Here is a 16,271-nt window from a genome sequence, read left to right as displayed (position 1 = left end):
TTGTTTGGTAGTTGTATATAGGGAGAGAGGGGGATGGCAGCAGCAGTAAAGCACTCAGGTGATCATCAAGGGGAGAAAACCAAAAGCGGACGATTCGATTATGCACGCATTTATTTCCAGTGTGTGCAGACCACGTCCATTCCTGAATCGTGAAACACGCGAATGGATCCATTATCTCAACAGTGCTGCAAGGCTATAGGAGGTTCGCTTAAATGTGCCAGCCAAGGGACGGAAGTGACGTAATCCGAGGCCACCAACGCAAATGCGACGACTGCGCCTCTTTGATTCTTTCGCGTCTTTCCCCCAATCAGGACCACCGAATTGGTTTTTCGGTGGAAGGTTGTCGCTTCCGTTGAAGAAATCCAGAAAGTACGTCCCGCCTTATGAGGGATTTAGATTCTTGTGGTGTTTGTGCTTGCAGCATCCATAAGACGGTTAGACGGTAGGCTGGAGCTCCTTCCCCACCTTCCAGATTCCACCTCCCACCGTCCATAAATCCAACGAATGTACGTGATACATTCGGGGCTAACGACGGCCGGCAGTGGATGTGGACTGCGTGGTCGACACTCGCGTATCCGCTCGGATTGAGCCTACGCCACGGCAACGGCGACGGCACCAATTACACGGTTGTCACGATCCTGCTCTCCTTCTCTTTGTCAATTTTTACACGAGCAAGCGAAGCCTCCGCAAGAAAATAGTGCAATGTGCCAGTCGAGGTAAGCAGATGTGCATCTTTCTTCGATCGCTGCCGATTTTTAGGTTATTCGCGCCAATCGCAACGTTCGCAACTTGTCACAGTAGTTCGAAAATCTACCACCGACGAAAATGATCGATTCTACCGCATCGAGGATCATCCTATTCATCATCCTACTCCTAACTGCCAAAGGTATTCCAGTCTCGGTTAAAAAAGAAAATATAATATATTTACAAACAAAGAAGTGAAAACTGAGTGTTTTCAGCACGAGGCTTCAACTTGTTATTGGATGAGGAGAAAGAGCCAACGTATTTGACAGCAGGAGTCGGGGAGTATGCGGTTTTCAACTGCGATCTCGATTTTCCTCACGAAACACCGATACCCTACGTTCTTCAATGGAATCGCGACGTGAGTAAAGATATAAAAACTCTTCTCTCCTTGCGTAACATTGGTCAAGTAAAGTAATATTGATCAACAAGTAACTAGAGTTATATCTGTGGTCGACGAATTCTTTATATCCGGTTTCATTCGAGAAATCGAATGCAATATTGAGTTATGTCTCGCTCTCTTTCTCTCTCTCTGCAGTTGGGACGCAGTATGTAATGCATTATATTTAGCAACGCGAGTCTGCGAGGGGAGCAATCGTACACGAGTGGGTCAGTGTTAACGCATTGTCGAATAATTAAGGATGATTATAGGAAGCGTCGAATCGTGGAGTGAAATTTTGGATTTAGCAGTGGGCGGGACGAGCAATATATGTATACCTATAGCAATCTTTGATTAATTCTTGCAACGACCGTGCAATATCGGGTTACCCACTTTAGCTTCTCGCAGGATGTGACCGTTTTGAATGTTCTCGAATCAATTAGAATTGCCGAAGAACCCCCCACTCACTACCATTTAATGAGTAGCTATATGAGATGCAGAAAAGCTGACCGCGTCTGGCCGCTACTTGAAAGACTCGAGCAACGTGATTAAGCTAAATCTTGCCGTTTTATCGGATGCTTCTCGAGCCTCTCCTATTCCTAACAATATCCTAATTTAGTCTAATCCCGTGGCGGATGCACGCCTCGCGCCTCTCGTGCCAGCCTTAATTGCTTCTTCTCTTCTGTACAAATGATTTCAGGGCCGCACAATATTTTCCTGGTACGACGGTGTCTTCTCGATTGATGGACGCTACAAAAGCAGATTGAACCTTTTGCAAGACGCGGAACATTCCTCTGGCTACGGACAGGGTAGCGTAAACTTAACCAATATTCGCGAGAGCGATCAGGGCTGGTACGAATGCAGAGTCATTTTTCCGAACCGAAGTCCAAACTCCAGAAACAACGGCACGTGGTTCCATCTTGGAATTGATGGTGAGACTATTCAGCTTTCTTCTCCCATTCAATTTTTCACATATATCTAATCCACAATGCTGTGTCTATTTTTCCATAATCAATCCTATTTAACTACAGCTCGGTTTTTGCACGAACTCTCCCTGGTACGTACTTCTGCAATTTATCACTAATACACTACACATGAACAGCTGCTATTTCTCTCCTAACCTTTTCTCTTGCCTCTATCCCCCCCAAAAAGATTCGGATCGACTTTACGAGAAGAGACAATAAACATGGGGCGACAAAAGCGTCACTGCAATGTTTACAAAACACTCCACTCCTTTTTATCCGGTGAATTGTTCGAAAACCTGCGTAAAATACTCACCAACTCGGCGTGCGTTCTGCACGTCCGGCTAGAAACAAATAAACAAACAAAGAGACCATGAGAAAGAATGTCAGTGTTGCTTACTAACAGAAAATCGGGCAGATTTGTTAAATCGTTCAACGTAGGTGCGTCGCCGTTTCCGACGAATGTTACAGGGGAGACGCTGTTGGCTGTTCCCCCGGTCAACAAGACCGTTATGGAGGGGGAAATGGCATCTTTCGAGTGCCAAGCTAAACACAACACGTCGAGTCTCTCGTGGCTGCACGAGGGTGTGCAGATCTCCGAACTAGAGGTGAATCCACATTCACAATTCTCCGTGAGATCTTCTCGACAAATCTTCGGTTTTGCATGATGTTTACCATTGTAGTGTCAGTAACGTTCCTGGAATCAGCTCCATATATTGCCATGTTTCAAGAACGTTTCTGACACATTGTGCTTCTATTATTTTTAACACGTTTGATTTACGTTGCACAGAGTCTTCATAGAAGAGGAAACATCGACGAGGATGGCACGCTCACCATCAAATCATCCGCCATGGGTGATCTTGGAGAGTACACGTGTGTGGTGACGAGCGATACTGGCGATCAACAAAGTGCATCAGCGTTCCTCAATGTACAATGTATGAATGTTCGACATTGCATTTAATATTTTGAAATTTCAATAATCTCTACAAGTTATTAAATCATTTCTAGATAAGGCCAAGGTTATTTATGCACCTCGAGAAGTTTATCTGCCTTATGGAAAATCTGCTCTTCTAGATTGTCACTTCAGGGCTAATCCACCCTTGACAAATCTGAGATGGGAAAAAGATGGTTTCCTGTTTGATCCTTACAATGTTCAAGGAGTCTTTTACAGGAGAAATGGATCTCTCTACTTCAGCAAAGTAGACGAAACCCATTCCGGAAGTTACACATGCACACCGTACAATGCTCTTGGCACGGAAGGACCTAGTCCTGCGATATCTGTGGTAACTAGTTAACTTGTGTATTTTAGCATGCAATATTGTACTGAATGGATTTCACAGTATAGAATAATTTCAGATTGTTCAAAGACCACCGGTGTTCACGGTCACACCTCAGCATCTGTACATGAGGAAACTTGGTGAGAGTCTCGAAATTCCTTGCGATGCTCGAGACGGTGACGAACAACATCGACCGACTATCCTGTGGTTCAAGGTATTTAGATGCTACCTTGCTGTAATGGTGCACATTGAAAAATGGAATTCTCTTCGATGAAAATTTGTCATTTTTGTTGGATAGGACGGAGCACCTTTGTCACCTGATAGAACCATCCTGACCGGTGGAAATCTGACGATAGAACGAATTCAAGAAAGCGATCGTGGCTTGTATCAATGTGCGGCCAGCAACGAGGCAGCGACCGTTGTTGCCGACGCTGAGCTCATGGTCCTCAACGTACCACCGAGAGCACCTTACAATCTCAATGCAAATTCTAGCAAAAACGCTGTTACGTTGACTTGGATACCGGGTTACGTGAGACCCAAAATGGAATATTCCGTCTGGTGAATAAATTAATGTTCTCTAATCAAATAATATCTTCTATGTTATTAAAAGCGAAGAAACCGAAGCGAACGTTCATGCCTATATTGCGTTATGTATCCCTCAGGTACAGGCCTACAGATACTTCTGAATGGAGAACCATGAAGATCTTGTCGAGAAGGATTACTGAGGCAACTGTGAATAATCTTACACCTGGAAGAGAGTACGAGTTCATGGTCCTCAGTCAGGATAAACATGGAGATGGGATGTTCAGTAAAACTGTTCGGATCTTTACGGAACCTAGTACGGAACCTGATGATAATTCCATAGTGAATACTCTTTTATTGTAGTCTTATGTAGCGTTTCTTTAGTTAGATTCAAAGTTTATAAAGGCACGTTATTTCCTTATTAATGCTTCTTCTGCAATTTGCAAGGAACGACAAAAAAATTGCGAAAAGGGAATAAAGTAATTGCTGATCTAGTCGATTTGAATTATCCACAATACCCTAGTGTGTTATTATCTTTCAGTTCCAATTGACGAGAACTCTGCTTCAGAGTTCCGAAGTCCGCAAGGTGAGTGTACTGTTGAAATAGCAGGTAGACAAGCGAAATGGAGAATTAAATATAAGTTAGGCTAGGCTCATACGAAGATTCTGCTCCTTTCAAGTTTCAGAGAATGAGGCCATGGGTCCACCCAGGAACGTAAGGGTTCAGCCGACAGTAGAAGGTTACCTGGTTACATGGGAGCCACCTTCTTATGGCACAAATCAAGTCAGGCTTTACACCGTCAGATGGTACAGGGGACCCACCAATAATCTTTACGGCAGAGCGGATACCACGGACACTTATTATCTAGGTGCGTAACGAGAAACCCAACGTTCCTTATCATACTAATGATTCTCAAAACTAAACTAATCATTATTTTCTCTCCGCCACTCATTCTCGTTCTTTGTTCCCCCATTTACATTTTCATCAGTGAAAACTTTGGAAGAGGAAAGCCACTACACGTTCGAAGTAGCTGCCACTTCACTCACCAATTACGTGGCCAATAGTGAGCGTGTCAATCTTCAAGTGCCTGCTTATCGTAGAAATCGAGCAATTTCTATGGGTATCGTCGCAGGGATAGGATTTTTGGCAGCAGCATTAGCAGCCGTCTGGTGGGCTAGAAAAAGATTCTGCCAATCTTCCCAGGGGGTCAAATGACCGGGGACAAAATAAAAAGAACGCAACGCCAACAACAATTCAAAGCCTATAACTGTAACGGAAATGCGATATTATTATTTTCGAATCGACACTTGAAAGAAGAAAGGAGTATAAATGCTCTCTCGTATTGACTATGAACTGACTATACATGTACAACTAAAACTATTCAACCGTCCGCCTACGCATTGTGCGTCGTTTAAAAGGTTGATTAAGTAAGTGCACATTATTGAATGCTCTTTCTCAAGGTCTTTGACCTAGAGACATGAAAACTCACCAATACCTACATATGATAAGTAGATTTGCTCGATTATGCCCCCACTACTATTAACATACTCGATTATTTTGTATCACAGTGCCTTCGACACTTGATGTCTTTGTAAATAAAATTTTCTGGCTACTAAAGATTCTGTTGATTTATTATTGAAGTTTCGAGTGTAAAGGGTAAAAGTAGGAAAATGTATAGAATAGAGATGGAACATTGAGGGTGGATAGAAAAATTTTCATAATGAGAGGAGGACTTAACGTGGGTCGATAAAACTGGTGAGAGTAGTTATCTACTGCCCGCGGGGTTTTACACATAAAGCCCTCTACTAATGTGCTTATGTCACTAACGTCATTATTTTCCACGTGCGACAGCTTATCTGCTTTAAATCTATTGGCGTGACACGTGTAACAGTATCGGCTCGTATTTCAAGCAGGAGAGAAATTGATCAGATGATATTTGACCAGAGTCCGAGACACGAATGTTTAAATTTAATAAAGAATACTTATTTTCCCGCCTCTCTCTTTTCTTCCCTCTTCTTTATCATGGATAGTTATACTTGCATCGGGTCAATACAGTGTCATGATCGATGACATTTTTCTCTTTCGTAATTCCAAACACAATATAATAATACAACCAAGCATTATTGCGCAGGTCTCGAACGTCGCGTGCGGCCGGTAAGCTTCGGAAGTCCACAACGCTTTGCCCTATTTTATAGCAAACACGTGTCTACCTCGTGCAGTCATCTGTTGAAGCAAGTAGACTGAGGTAGTTTCACCCAGCAGTAGACCTCTGCCCTATCAAAACTATTTATATTAGTGGACCGGTATCGAGAGAGAGAGAGAGAGAGAGAGGGTGACAGAGATGAGATCGCATATTTTTATCAAGTGTTCCTCCTCCTACCTCTTTCTCACTCTTTATAACAGGAAAATATTGTGCGTGGACCATGTGCTCGTCGAATCCTTGCGCAATTTCAGTGCACGACGATTTAAAAGATTGCTGCAGTTAGCCTTGAAGGTGTGATTTTAAACTTTATGCCATGGATGCTCGTTTCAAGGTTATATAACAACCGTGCCAAATGGTCCATGAGAATTTGTCAATTGACACAGATTCCACTTACTTTCAGCTCATTTCCAATCTTACTCTCTCCTACAATATTATTACGATACTTCTCAAGTGTAGATTTTCCTCAATTTTTCAAAGATCATAATGCGTAATGATATCGAAACATTTCGTGTACCGAGACAAAAATTAATCTTAATATTGAATCGATCGTCTGTTCTTGAAATTAGGTCATATCGTGTGCTGCGTGATTAATGTTGTTGGCCAGTTAACCTTGCTGTTGGCAAACTTTTTCCTCTCGTGGATGGACCAAATAACAAACAAAGATCCCATTCACCAAAAGCAGCCGATGCTATGTATAAACTCTCACTTGACAGATTTCTAAACGCTAAGTTGGAAGTGTTTCCTGGGTGTTTTGGAGAGAAGAAATATGATGAACGGAGACGAATACCGTTCGGGTCGTAGGCTCAGGTATATTCCCCAAACAGATCTCGTTGTGAGAGGTTATGGGGATGGTAGTGAGTAACGTTGCGGTAGAGAGGTTAAGGCAGGCAGGTCGCGACGGAGACTCGGGCGGGCCAGCCAAGTAAGCAAACAATATGGAGAAAATAAAGGGGAGGAAAAATCTTTGAATGGTGGGAGGGAGAGTCTTGGTAGAGCAGTAGAGTAAGCAAAGTGCTGCTGCGTTGAGTGTTGTGCTCGTTCTGCAGGCTCTGTAGCTGGCTGCGTGCTGCGTAAGCTGTGTTGCCTGTTGATTCCCAAGCGTCATCAGTCAACAATCGGCATTCGGCGCTACGTTACTTTCTACGCGTCACTAGAAAAAGTGTAAGTTCACACTCCTTTCTTATTTCACTTCTTTGTCTACCCTTCTGTTTTCTTTATCTTTTTTACAAATTTTCACTTTCCTCGAATTAGATAGAAGCTTCGAATGTCAGAAAAACGTGAGTTTCGTCTGCTACAGAATCACCGTCAAGTGGTCAAGTGCGTGATTGCATACGCGCGTGCGTATATTTTCAATTCATGTAACTTCGTAACCTAACAGTGATGACGCGCTTGACCATGAAACTTGCTCTTTCGATAAAAATTCAAGCGATAACTTATACTGGTATTTGATAGAGGAACAATGACTTATAAATGAAAATAAATACATATTTAGAAGAAAGCAATCATCACTGACACGATTGATCACGGTTAAAGCGATCGGTGACCAATGAGATAGTGCGTGCCAGAGGAAGAGCGTTTTTATTCGCCGATTTCACGCGATCTTTGTACGTTCCGATAAATTCGCTTGAAGAGGTTAAAGGTCGGTTCTCGCGGCATCTTTGAAAATCACCAAACATTCATAAGGACTTGTTAACACAATAGATTTACATTTATATACAAGAAACCTAAATATTATTGTTTCAATAAACTTGTGGCTTTTTACTTATGCCATTAAATATATGTAAATATTAATTCCTCCTCTTTGTCGTCCCATTCTTGAATATAAGTAAACATAAAGGTTTCAAATAAGGAACATCCGTAAAACTACTGTTAATATACAAGATACATGTATAACACGTGGCGTACGTTGCCATAGCACCAAAGAGATGATACGATGAACCATCCGGACTATCCAGCTAGCCCCATTGACGTATACAATATTCCTCATACTATACTTTCATGCATCCGTGCTACTTTAATAAATTATCAAACAAAAATAAAAATCATTAGAAACCAATCGAGCATAAAAAAATATACACGATTCGAATATTTATCAGTGTCTGCGACAACTCAATATACTGTAAACAAATACCAAACTCATTCCCCAATTACGCACTAATATCAGTTATCTCGATGCATTAACTTTTATTAATTCCATACGAATATCAACGTGCTTCCGTATTTTACTTTTTTCGTGGATTTATCGTTCAACGACAAATAGGTAAATGTGCTCACTCCCCTACGTATGGGAATTGCGAGGTCGTCAGACGTTAATCAGCTTAGTTGGGATGCACAGTGCACGTACCTACGTACACCCGATTGAAGGAAAGCCGAGGCACGGCTTGGCCTGGTAACTTGGCATAGCCAATATTCGTTACGTAAAAAATATCAACGAAAAGGATCGAAATAGACGAGTTAAAGAGCAGTGTGAGAAGTGAGTCACGCGAGAGTGTATCGTCGCCGAGTCGGTGAGGTGGGGAATTCTGTTGGAGGCGGGGGGGGGGGGGTGGAGAAGAGGAAGACGATGATAAAGATAGGGATAGCAACGGGTGGAAAGAGACAGAGATAAAGAGAGCGAGAGAGATGGGGGAATAAAAGCAAATTGTAATAACACTCTCGGCTACTTCCTCTCGAGCGAAGAAGAATAGCACGTGTTTTATATAGAGACAGGTCCGTGCTCCCACAGCTGTAGTCTAAGCTTGACTCGGCGACTGGACGATTAGATATAAATTTTATCTTACAGAGATTGTCGTTGGAACGTGAGAGACCGAGAAGCCGGCAGCTCGATATAGTCGATCCAATAATAAGGTTGCACATGCAGATTTAAAGAAATTTCCCTGCATTCGGCCAAGTCCGAACTATCGCCATGAGACCCTGGACCAACAAGACCCTAGGATTCGGTGTCCTTGGGCTACTCCTAGTCGTTGGTGGTATCAGCCTTTGCTTCTTTGGACCGAGTCTATTTCAATTCATTTTAGAATCCGTAAGTACCACTTTCTTTCTTCTACAAAAAAAATGGTAATTTTTTTAAAATTCTTTAATTATCGGAATGGGATTGATTCATATAATTCGGTGTCCTTTGTGGTATCAACCTTTACTTCTTTGGATCGAGTCTCTTTTAATTCATTTTAGAATTTGTAAGTATCTTTGTCTTCCTTCTCCAAAAGGGGATGGTTTTCTTTATGAACTTTTAATTATCAACATGAAATGGAACAATAAAATTCAGTGTCCTTTGTAGTATTAACCTTTGCTTCCTTCACTCGAGTTTCTTCTAATTCAGTTTACTATCTGTAAGTACCTTTATCTTCCCTCTCCAAAAGGAATGTTTTTGTTTATAAACTTCTATTTATGGCCATGAGACAAAACCCTAAAGTTCTCGGTGCTTTCGGTGTCGAGTACTCATCGTTATTCTTTACACCAGTTTTCCTATGTTTTTGCTTTCTTGGCTCCTCTCCTCCGACGCCTTCAAAACTCCCATCCTTTTCTTAAATCCCAGCTGTAGCCATTAGTCTCTCGACCAACATAGGGCCTCGGTATCATCCGAACTAATCGGCGTCATTCTTAGTACCTATATCTTTGCTCCCTTGGCTCAGCTCTTCCACTTTCCTTAAACCTTGTAAAAGTTTTTTTAAGTCCTGGCTATCACCATATGTCTCTGAAACAAAAAATCCGTAAGATTTAGAGTCCCTAACTTATTTTTCTTTATTTTTCGTACAAAATTTTTTACATATTTTACTGCTTTAAGCAAACTAGTTTTTCGTGCCCAAACCTCCTATCGTTTCTTTTTTCTAAGGACCTAGCTATCGTCATAAATATCTGGACATGAAAAAACTCCCATGGGATATGACATCATAGAGGTACTCTTGGTCATTTTCTGTACGAATCTCTGCTTCCTTGACTGCCGTTCATTTTCGAAAAAGCTCAGGGCTTTTTCTTTTATCTTTCAATAATAATATAAGACTTCTACATCCATTACTACTATAACAAAATTCATTCCTGATGTTAAAATCCCCTATCGCTTATTTCCTAAATTCCTAACAACACATTTTTCTGTCCAAGAAAGTTAATGGAAAATGCATCTTCGAATTTCCTGTTTAATTTCCCAACCATACTTCTTTTTCTTTAACTACTGCTCATCCACAGAAAACACATAGGTTTTCTCTTCTATCCAAAAAGATAATTGGTACTCGATCCACCATTGCGCACCAATAAAGCGCCGCTGTCCATTATCGTCACGTTTCTTTCCCTGATAATACAGCCTCCCTTCCACGCCGGGTTATCAATAGTCGACTTCTCGCTCATCGGACAAATCTTTCTTGTTTTTGTAACGCTAAAGAAAATTGACGTCTCATGGTTATTATTATGCTGACTGAAAACGCACATTGTTTTTACAAAGCCTTCTCACCTCGAGGAATAGGTTAAATTCCAATTGTAATTTTTCAGGAAATGAAGCTGTCACCAAACTCTAGGAGCTTCGAGGTCTGGAAGGATACCAGCAAACTGCCACCGATGCACCTCAAATTTTATTTCTTCAACTGGACGAATCCTGAGGAGCTGCGGATACCAGGAAAGAAACCGAATCTGGTTGAAGTTGGACCTTACAGTTTTAGGTGGGTCTTCCTGGTGAAGATGTTGGCTCGGTCAATTGCCTGAAATGTTCGAAGCGCAATTACTTGTAATATCTGGGCCCAGGAGGGGGATGGACTTTGTTAGACGAGGATGTATTATAATCAATTATTCAAAGTAGAGAAGACCGCTTATTGTATACGGTGAATTTGACTGGTAAACTTAATAAGCAAGAATTAAGCTCGTAATATCGGCGTCTTAATGAGCAATAAAACGTTTCAATGTAGTAGCCCTCTCTCTATAAAGTGTGGAGCTAAGGAGCGCGTGGGCGATGATAAAGGACGTATTACTTATTGCCGTTAAGTAATAGTATTATTAATTACTTTCTTTGCGACCTCGTCGCTCGCACTGCTTGGTCACAGACATTTCTGATAATGCAATCAAGCGCGATTCTGTTACAATAATGTCGGCCAATTAAATAGAAGATTCATTTATCAGTGGTCGAGAGAAAAATAGTTGGGGAGAAATAAGGACTTAGGGGTCGTATATTATTGAAATTAAGGTCTTGGACCTTGTATGGAGAATTGACGAACTAATTTTAAGAATCGTAGTTTGTAAGATCTAAGATCACAATTTTTCTAGAATTTATAATTATCCATAGACGATAAAAATATAGTTTAAGGGAAATAAGCGAATAGGGTCTTTACGTCTTTGAAATTAAGAGCTTAGATATTGTAGAATGAATTTAAAAACAATTTATGCAATTCCTCGCTTGTAAGATCTATATAGGATCATAGTTTTTTTAGAATTAAGTGAGCAGGTTTTGAATACATTGGCGAACATTGCAAGGTTATTGTTTTAACGAGAGGTTTTTTGCTGATTTTCTACTTACTCATTGCAGAGAAGTAAAGAAAAAATTTAACATCACGTTCCATCCGGAAAACAGCACAGTTAGCTACTTTCAGAGGAGATTCTGGACTTTTGATCCGAGTGCCAGTAACGGAAGTCTCAATGACAAAGTTATACAATTAAACGTAGTGGCAGTTGTGAGTATATTTTCCATTTATTCTTCTCTCTTTTGTTTTCTCTCTTTCTTCCTTCCTTTCCTCCCTATCTCTCCATACTTGCTCACTTTATTTTCTCTTTCCATTTTTCTCTCAAACAAATATCTCTCTTCACCCTCTCACTCTTACTCGACATTTTAGTCAGCCGCGCATAAAACGAGATATTGGTCGATTTTCATGCAAAATTCATTATCGTACGTGCTAAGCTCATCGTCACAGTTATACATAGTGAAGAGCATAGACGAGCTATTATTCACTGGATACGATGACACCGTTATCAAAATGGGCAAACTAGCCGTGGCGGAGGATGACATACCACCATTTGATCGTTTTGGCTGGTTTTACAAGGTACGACTATACATTTATATTATTCTATTTATTTATCCACATTAAAACCAATCACGTGGAGCATAATTTTTCAATTTGAATTTTCCTTGCAGAGGAATGGATCCTACGAGATCGATGGTCATTTCAATATGGCCACTGGTGAGGACGATATCAAGAATTTAGGTGTGATAAAGAACTGGAATTATAGAGATACGACAAAGTTCTTCAGAAGTCCATGCAACGTTATTGAAGGTAGTGCTGGTGAATTCTGGCCACCTCATAGAACGAAAGACGACGTTACTATGTTCAGCGTGGACTTGTGCAGGTTGGTATACAGTCATGGATACCTTATATTGGTGCCTGCAATAAAAAACAAACTTATAGTATTTTATTCTTTCTGAGTAGATTCTAAGATCGTTTTAAGAACGTTATACTCTTGATATAGGATGTGGCATTAATCTGTAATATACATTTACAGGCCTATAACCTATGAATATACCGAAACTGCGGAGTATTTGGGCGTGAAGGGATATAAGTTTAGCCTTGGTGGTAAAACTTTTGGTAACGATACACGTAGACGTTACCCCCATGATCAGGCTAAATATTTTGAAGCCGTCACTACGACGGAGGACTTCTTCAATGCTGAGCACTCGGCCGAAGCGAATACTAAATCTCTATTGGAAGATGACCCTGACACTGTCAACTTAGGTTATTGTTATTGCAACGGAGAGTGCACTCCGTCTGGCTTGATCAACATAACAGCGTGTCGTTACGGTGCGCCTGCATTCGTTAGTCTTCCACACTTTTATAAAGGCGACCCAGTTCTCCTGGATCAAGTCCATGGTCTTCGTCCAAGCAGCGATCATGATTTCTACATTATCTTAGAGCCAGTCAGTATAGGTTTTTGATATTTTTGCATCAGTCATTTTTCTGGAAAATATTTCTACCATAACAATCAATGATAAAACAGAACAAGAATTTTGAGTAAGAAACAATTATTATATTACAGACCACCGGAGTACCACTTAGGGTGGCTGCCAGATTCCAAGTGAATATTCTTCTGCAACCTTCAAAAACTATAAGGTATATTAATTTCAGTGCATTTTTAGTGGCAAATGTTTTATACATGGAATTGTTTTCAGTCTCTTCAAAGATGTACCTAAAATTTTCTTTCCAATATTATGGTTCTCCATGGACGTTGCTTTAACCGAGGATGTAGTTTCCAATATAAGCATGTTCCTTCTTCTTCCAGACATTTGTCTGTACACTAGTGCAGCAATGGCCCTCGTTGGTTCGTTAATGCTCCTCGCGATTGCTGTGCTCCATTATGTTAATGGCAGATCTCGAGTTCCATTGGTAAGTCCTTGCTAGTCTCCCTTTCTCTCTTGCAAACATAAAGTATTTTGCATAATGGTCTCTGTAATTTGAAACATTTTCACGCAGAATTCAAAACTGGATTATCCCGATTCAACCTCCATCGAGAAAGAGGAAATTGTATATATGGACAAAGTAAATACGAACGATGATTCAAATGCCAGGACGGATCGACAACTATATCCAAAGCTTTATTAATCGAGAAAAAAAGCTATTGCAACTATTAAGGTCTAACGGTCAAGATATATCGCCAATTAACGATAGAAGATTTTAAATGCCTTATCTAGTTTTAATTGAAAATTTTGTGATAAATCACACCGAATTATCGTATGAGACATTGAATCTTTTCAATGGTATATACAGATCATGAAATGACTATTGTCGGTTCATAGAAGAAGAGAGATGTTATCTACCAGAGTGCCAAGTTGATAGTTGCTATAATTTTGTAGAAAATAATAGATTTAAGTGCTAGGTCGTATCTTTAATTCTTTATGTAAATTTTTCAGTCGGACGGTTGGAGAAACTTATTGTGAATATTACTAGAGAATTTGTCCAACAAATTAGGAATTAGCTCATGAACATGTGCCATTATTATACTTGATCAATGAATGCCTAGGTATATTAAAAGCGATAGCGATCGACGGTGCACTTTTTATACTGTTGAAAAAAAGATCGTTTTTTTAATATCGCTTGTTCATACATTCCTATGTTAATGTACAAAAATACGTATATTTTAAATAATGAGCGTCGATAAATTATATGCGTTAAGACTGTACGCAGGGTACTATATATGACTCTAATTATCGCAATTTACTAATTAAGTGATTACCATAATGTTACTAGCAACATATATTTAGTACACACAGCAGTCTACAACGTAATACAAGTGGTTGAAAAATTGTATGTGAAAACGATACCTTTTTTAAAGAATATATGTGTATATTTGAAATTGTAGTGACCGACGGAGAAACGTAACCTTTTTTGACGAAGATTGAAGCGTTTCTTTACAGATGGCGCAAAGTGCAAGAACTGCCGAAGTGAGTGGGACGTGGAGCGATTATAATAAAAAAGAAGATAGAGAGATAAGAAATCATTCGTAATTGTTTGATTTGAATATTACATTTCAATAGAAAAGTGTATAATTTAGACCAGAAATCTTAATCAAAGTGGAGGAAAAAACTAGCTGCCGTATCCATTTATAACATTTTTTCTCTGCTACATTTTTCTACCGTAGGTAAATAGGCACCTGATAATTCGAATAAATCAAATTAATGCAACAATTAAAACTTTCTTGTTGCTAAGCTTGCCCTAACCTACAAAATTGTGTATCTACTTAGATCAGGTGTTTTATTTTATTCTCTTAATTAACCAGCTGATATAATGTTTGAGAATGTGAACAAAGTTTCTGTTAGTCAAGAAAGCTTAGAATTAGAAGGAAAAATCGAGTGTTTTGTTAAAAGTTCAAGTACAAGAATACGTAATCGTTTTACTCGAATGCCTAGCTAGTCACTGTAAGAGACTCTAGAAACTATAGAATTCCTTGCATTTGCTGTGGCGAGAGAGATGAGTCAAAGAACAAAAGTACCGCGATTAGAGCGTTAAATAAATAAGACAGCAAGTTTGACCTATTAAACACTCTCGGTACTGACCCGTCATTCCATCTGGCGTTGGGGATGGCCTGACTACCCTTTCCACATTGCAGTGCTCTTTTAAAGCAGATAGTTCGCTCATTATTTAATTGAGGTTATTAGAAGTTAAATTTCTCTTCATCTAATTAACACGATCGAGTTGAAACGGAACAAGAATTTATATATGTTTTGCTCTAAAGTTCAATCATTAATGATTCGATAAAAAACTTAAATTATAATACACACGTATACCTTGCAAATCTTTCTCCGTTACGAATTGCGAACCGGTAATTGAGAATAGGCATGACCCTTGATGGCAGAGCCCCCTTCTGGAGTCTGGACCGTTCTATATCCCTCCCCCCTCCTCCAAACTCCAATTGGCAGATGTTTAAGGCTTTACCCCCACCCTTTTCTTTCAGTATTCTCCTTCCTCTCATTTTGCACCCCATTACAACGTAGGTTTAGGTAGCCTACTACAAGCTTTTCATCGAACCCTTCTCTCGTTTAGGGTGGGACACATTGGTACACGTGTACCAAACATGTGTGTCCTTTTTCTCTCCCTCTGCATTTAGTTATGGGAAAAGCACACGAGATAAGCTGTAAAAATTTAAAAATATTATGGCTTTTCGTTTTACACAACGAACGCAAGAGAGACTTACCTTGAGTTTTACCTTTCGGTCTATAGGACCGGATGGGTTAAGCGAATGAAACACGTGGTGAAGGATAAGTACACGCACGCGAGAGACCTCGACGAACGGCGCATACGGATTTTTACGTTTCCGTTTCTACGTACCACTATTACCAGTCAGTTCAGCCTTCGAAGCTTCACCCTCGGTCCGAGTCCAATTGTTCGCTGCTGCTGGCCTTGCTATGCTCGCATACGTGAACACCTTACAAATATTCCCGCCTAATTCCGGTCGTCAGCGTTCTTTGAAAAATGTCGAAAATTTCCGTTTCGAGGTTAAGTTTACCTTGCTAAAACGAGAGAAATGGGAATTGGCTACTCTCGGTAAAAATAATTACCGCTTATTATGCGTTATTAATAAGAAAAAGAAGGGGAGAAAGTGGGATGGCGGAGGGGACTATAGGTACTATCGAGAAAGGGCACGGTAGAGGTGGTCGGTCGGTAGCTTCGTGATTCGTGGCTCCGTCGTGGGTCCCGCGCGAACATAAGCAGTAAGCGCGCAA

At 40.3% G+C, this 16,271-nt stretch overlaps 2 protein-coding genes across 3 annotated transcripts; both read left to right on the top strand.

The window, feature by feature from the left end:
* Nucleotides 1-188: 188 nt before the first annotated feature.
* Nucleotides 189-5,493, top strand: bdl (borderless). The gene is made up of 12 exons (XM_066742053.1): nucleotides 189-886; nucleotides 960-1,102; nucleotides 1,821-2,052; nucleotides 2,524-2,690; nucleotides 2,873-3,017; nucleotides 3,091-3,365; nucleotides 3,439-3,573; nucleotides 3,658-3,917; nucleotides 4,022-4,197; nucleotides 4,423-4,467; nucleotides 4,562-4,750; nucleotides 4,871-5,493. Exons 1-12 carry the CDS (start codon nucleotides 826-828, stop codon nucleotides 5,095-5,097), a joined length of 2,055 nt encoding a protein of 684 aa, XP_066598150.1. The 5' UTR covers nucleotides 189-825; the 3' UTR covers nucleotides 5,098-5,493.
* Nucleotides 5,494-6,679: 1,186 nt separating this feature from the next.
* LOC136782559 (protein croquemort-like) lies at nucleotides 6,680-14,404 on the top strand. 2 transcript variants are annotated; one of them, XM_066742065.1, is made up of 10 exons: nucleotides 6,680-7,246; nucleotides 8,868-9,107; nucleotides 10,568-10,734; nucleotides 11,592-11,736; nucleotides 11,896-12,102; nucleotides 12,195-12,406; nucleotides 12,560-12,971; nucleotides 13,091-13,164; nucleotides 13,224-13,437; nucleotides 13,525-14,404. In XM_066742065.1, the coding sequence occupies exons 2-10, from the start codon at nucleotides 8,991-8,993 to the stop codon at nucleotides 13,651-13,653; spliced, it is 1,677 nt and encodes a 558-aa protein (XP_066598162.1). In that variant the 5' UTR covers nucleotides 6,680-7,246; nucleotides 8,868-8,990; the 3' UTR covers nucleotides 13,654-14,404. The 2 variants fall into 2 exon arrangements, with proteins under 2 accessions (XP_066598162.1, XP_066598163.1); XM_066742066.1 differs by lacking the exon at nucleotides 6,680-7,246 and adding an exon at nucleotides 8,710-8,794.
* Nucleotides 14,405-16,271: the final 1,867 nt, after the last annotated feature.

Source organism: Prorops nasuta, unplaced genomic scaffold (genome assembly GCF_024137725.1).
Source record: "Prorops nasuta isolate Cenicafe-Biocafe unplaced genomic scaffold, Cenicafe_Pnas_1.2 PNAS00027, whole genome shotgun sequence".
Taxonomy (NCBI): Eukaryota; Metazoa; Arthropoda; class Insecta; order Hymenoptera; family Bethylidae; genus Prorops; species Prorops nasuta.
This window is presented reverse-complemented; position numbering and strand designations above follow the sequence as displayed.

Bases quoted from the DNA above. Each gene is read 5' to 3' on its own strand.
- bdl (XM_066742053.1), top strand. From the start codon at position 826: ATGATCGATTCTACCGCATCGAGGATCATCCTATTCATCATCCTACTC. The intron at 887-959 runs GTATTCCAGTCT...GAGTGTTTTCAG, and splicing joins CCTACTCCTAACTGCCAAAG to CACGAGGCTTCAACTTGTTA. The intron at 3,366-3,438 runs GTAACTAGTTAA...GAATAATTTCAG, and splicing joins CTAGTCCTGCGATATCTGTG to ATTGTTCAAAGACCACCGGT.
- LOC136782559 (XM_066742065.1), top strand. From the start codon at position 8,991: ATGAGACCCTGGACCAACAAGACCCTAGGATTCGGTGTCCTTGGGCTA. The intron at 10,735-11,591 runs GTGGGTCTTCCT...TACTCATTGCAG, and splicing joins GTTGGACCTTACAGTTTTAG to AGAAGTAAAGAAAAAATTTA. The intron at 11,737-11,895 runs GTGAGTATATTT...TCGACATTTTAG, and splicing joins AATTAAACGTAGTGGCAGTT to TCAGCCGCGCATAAAACGAG.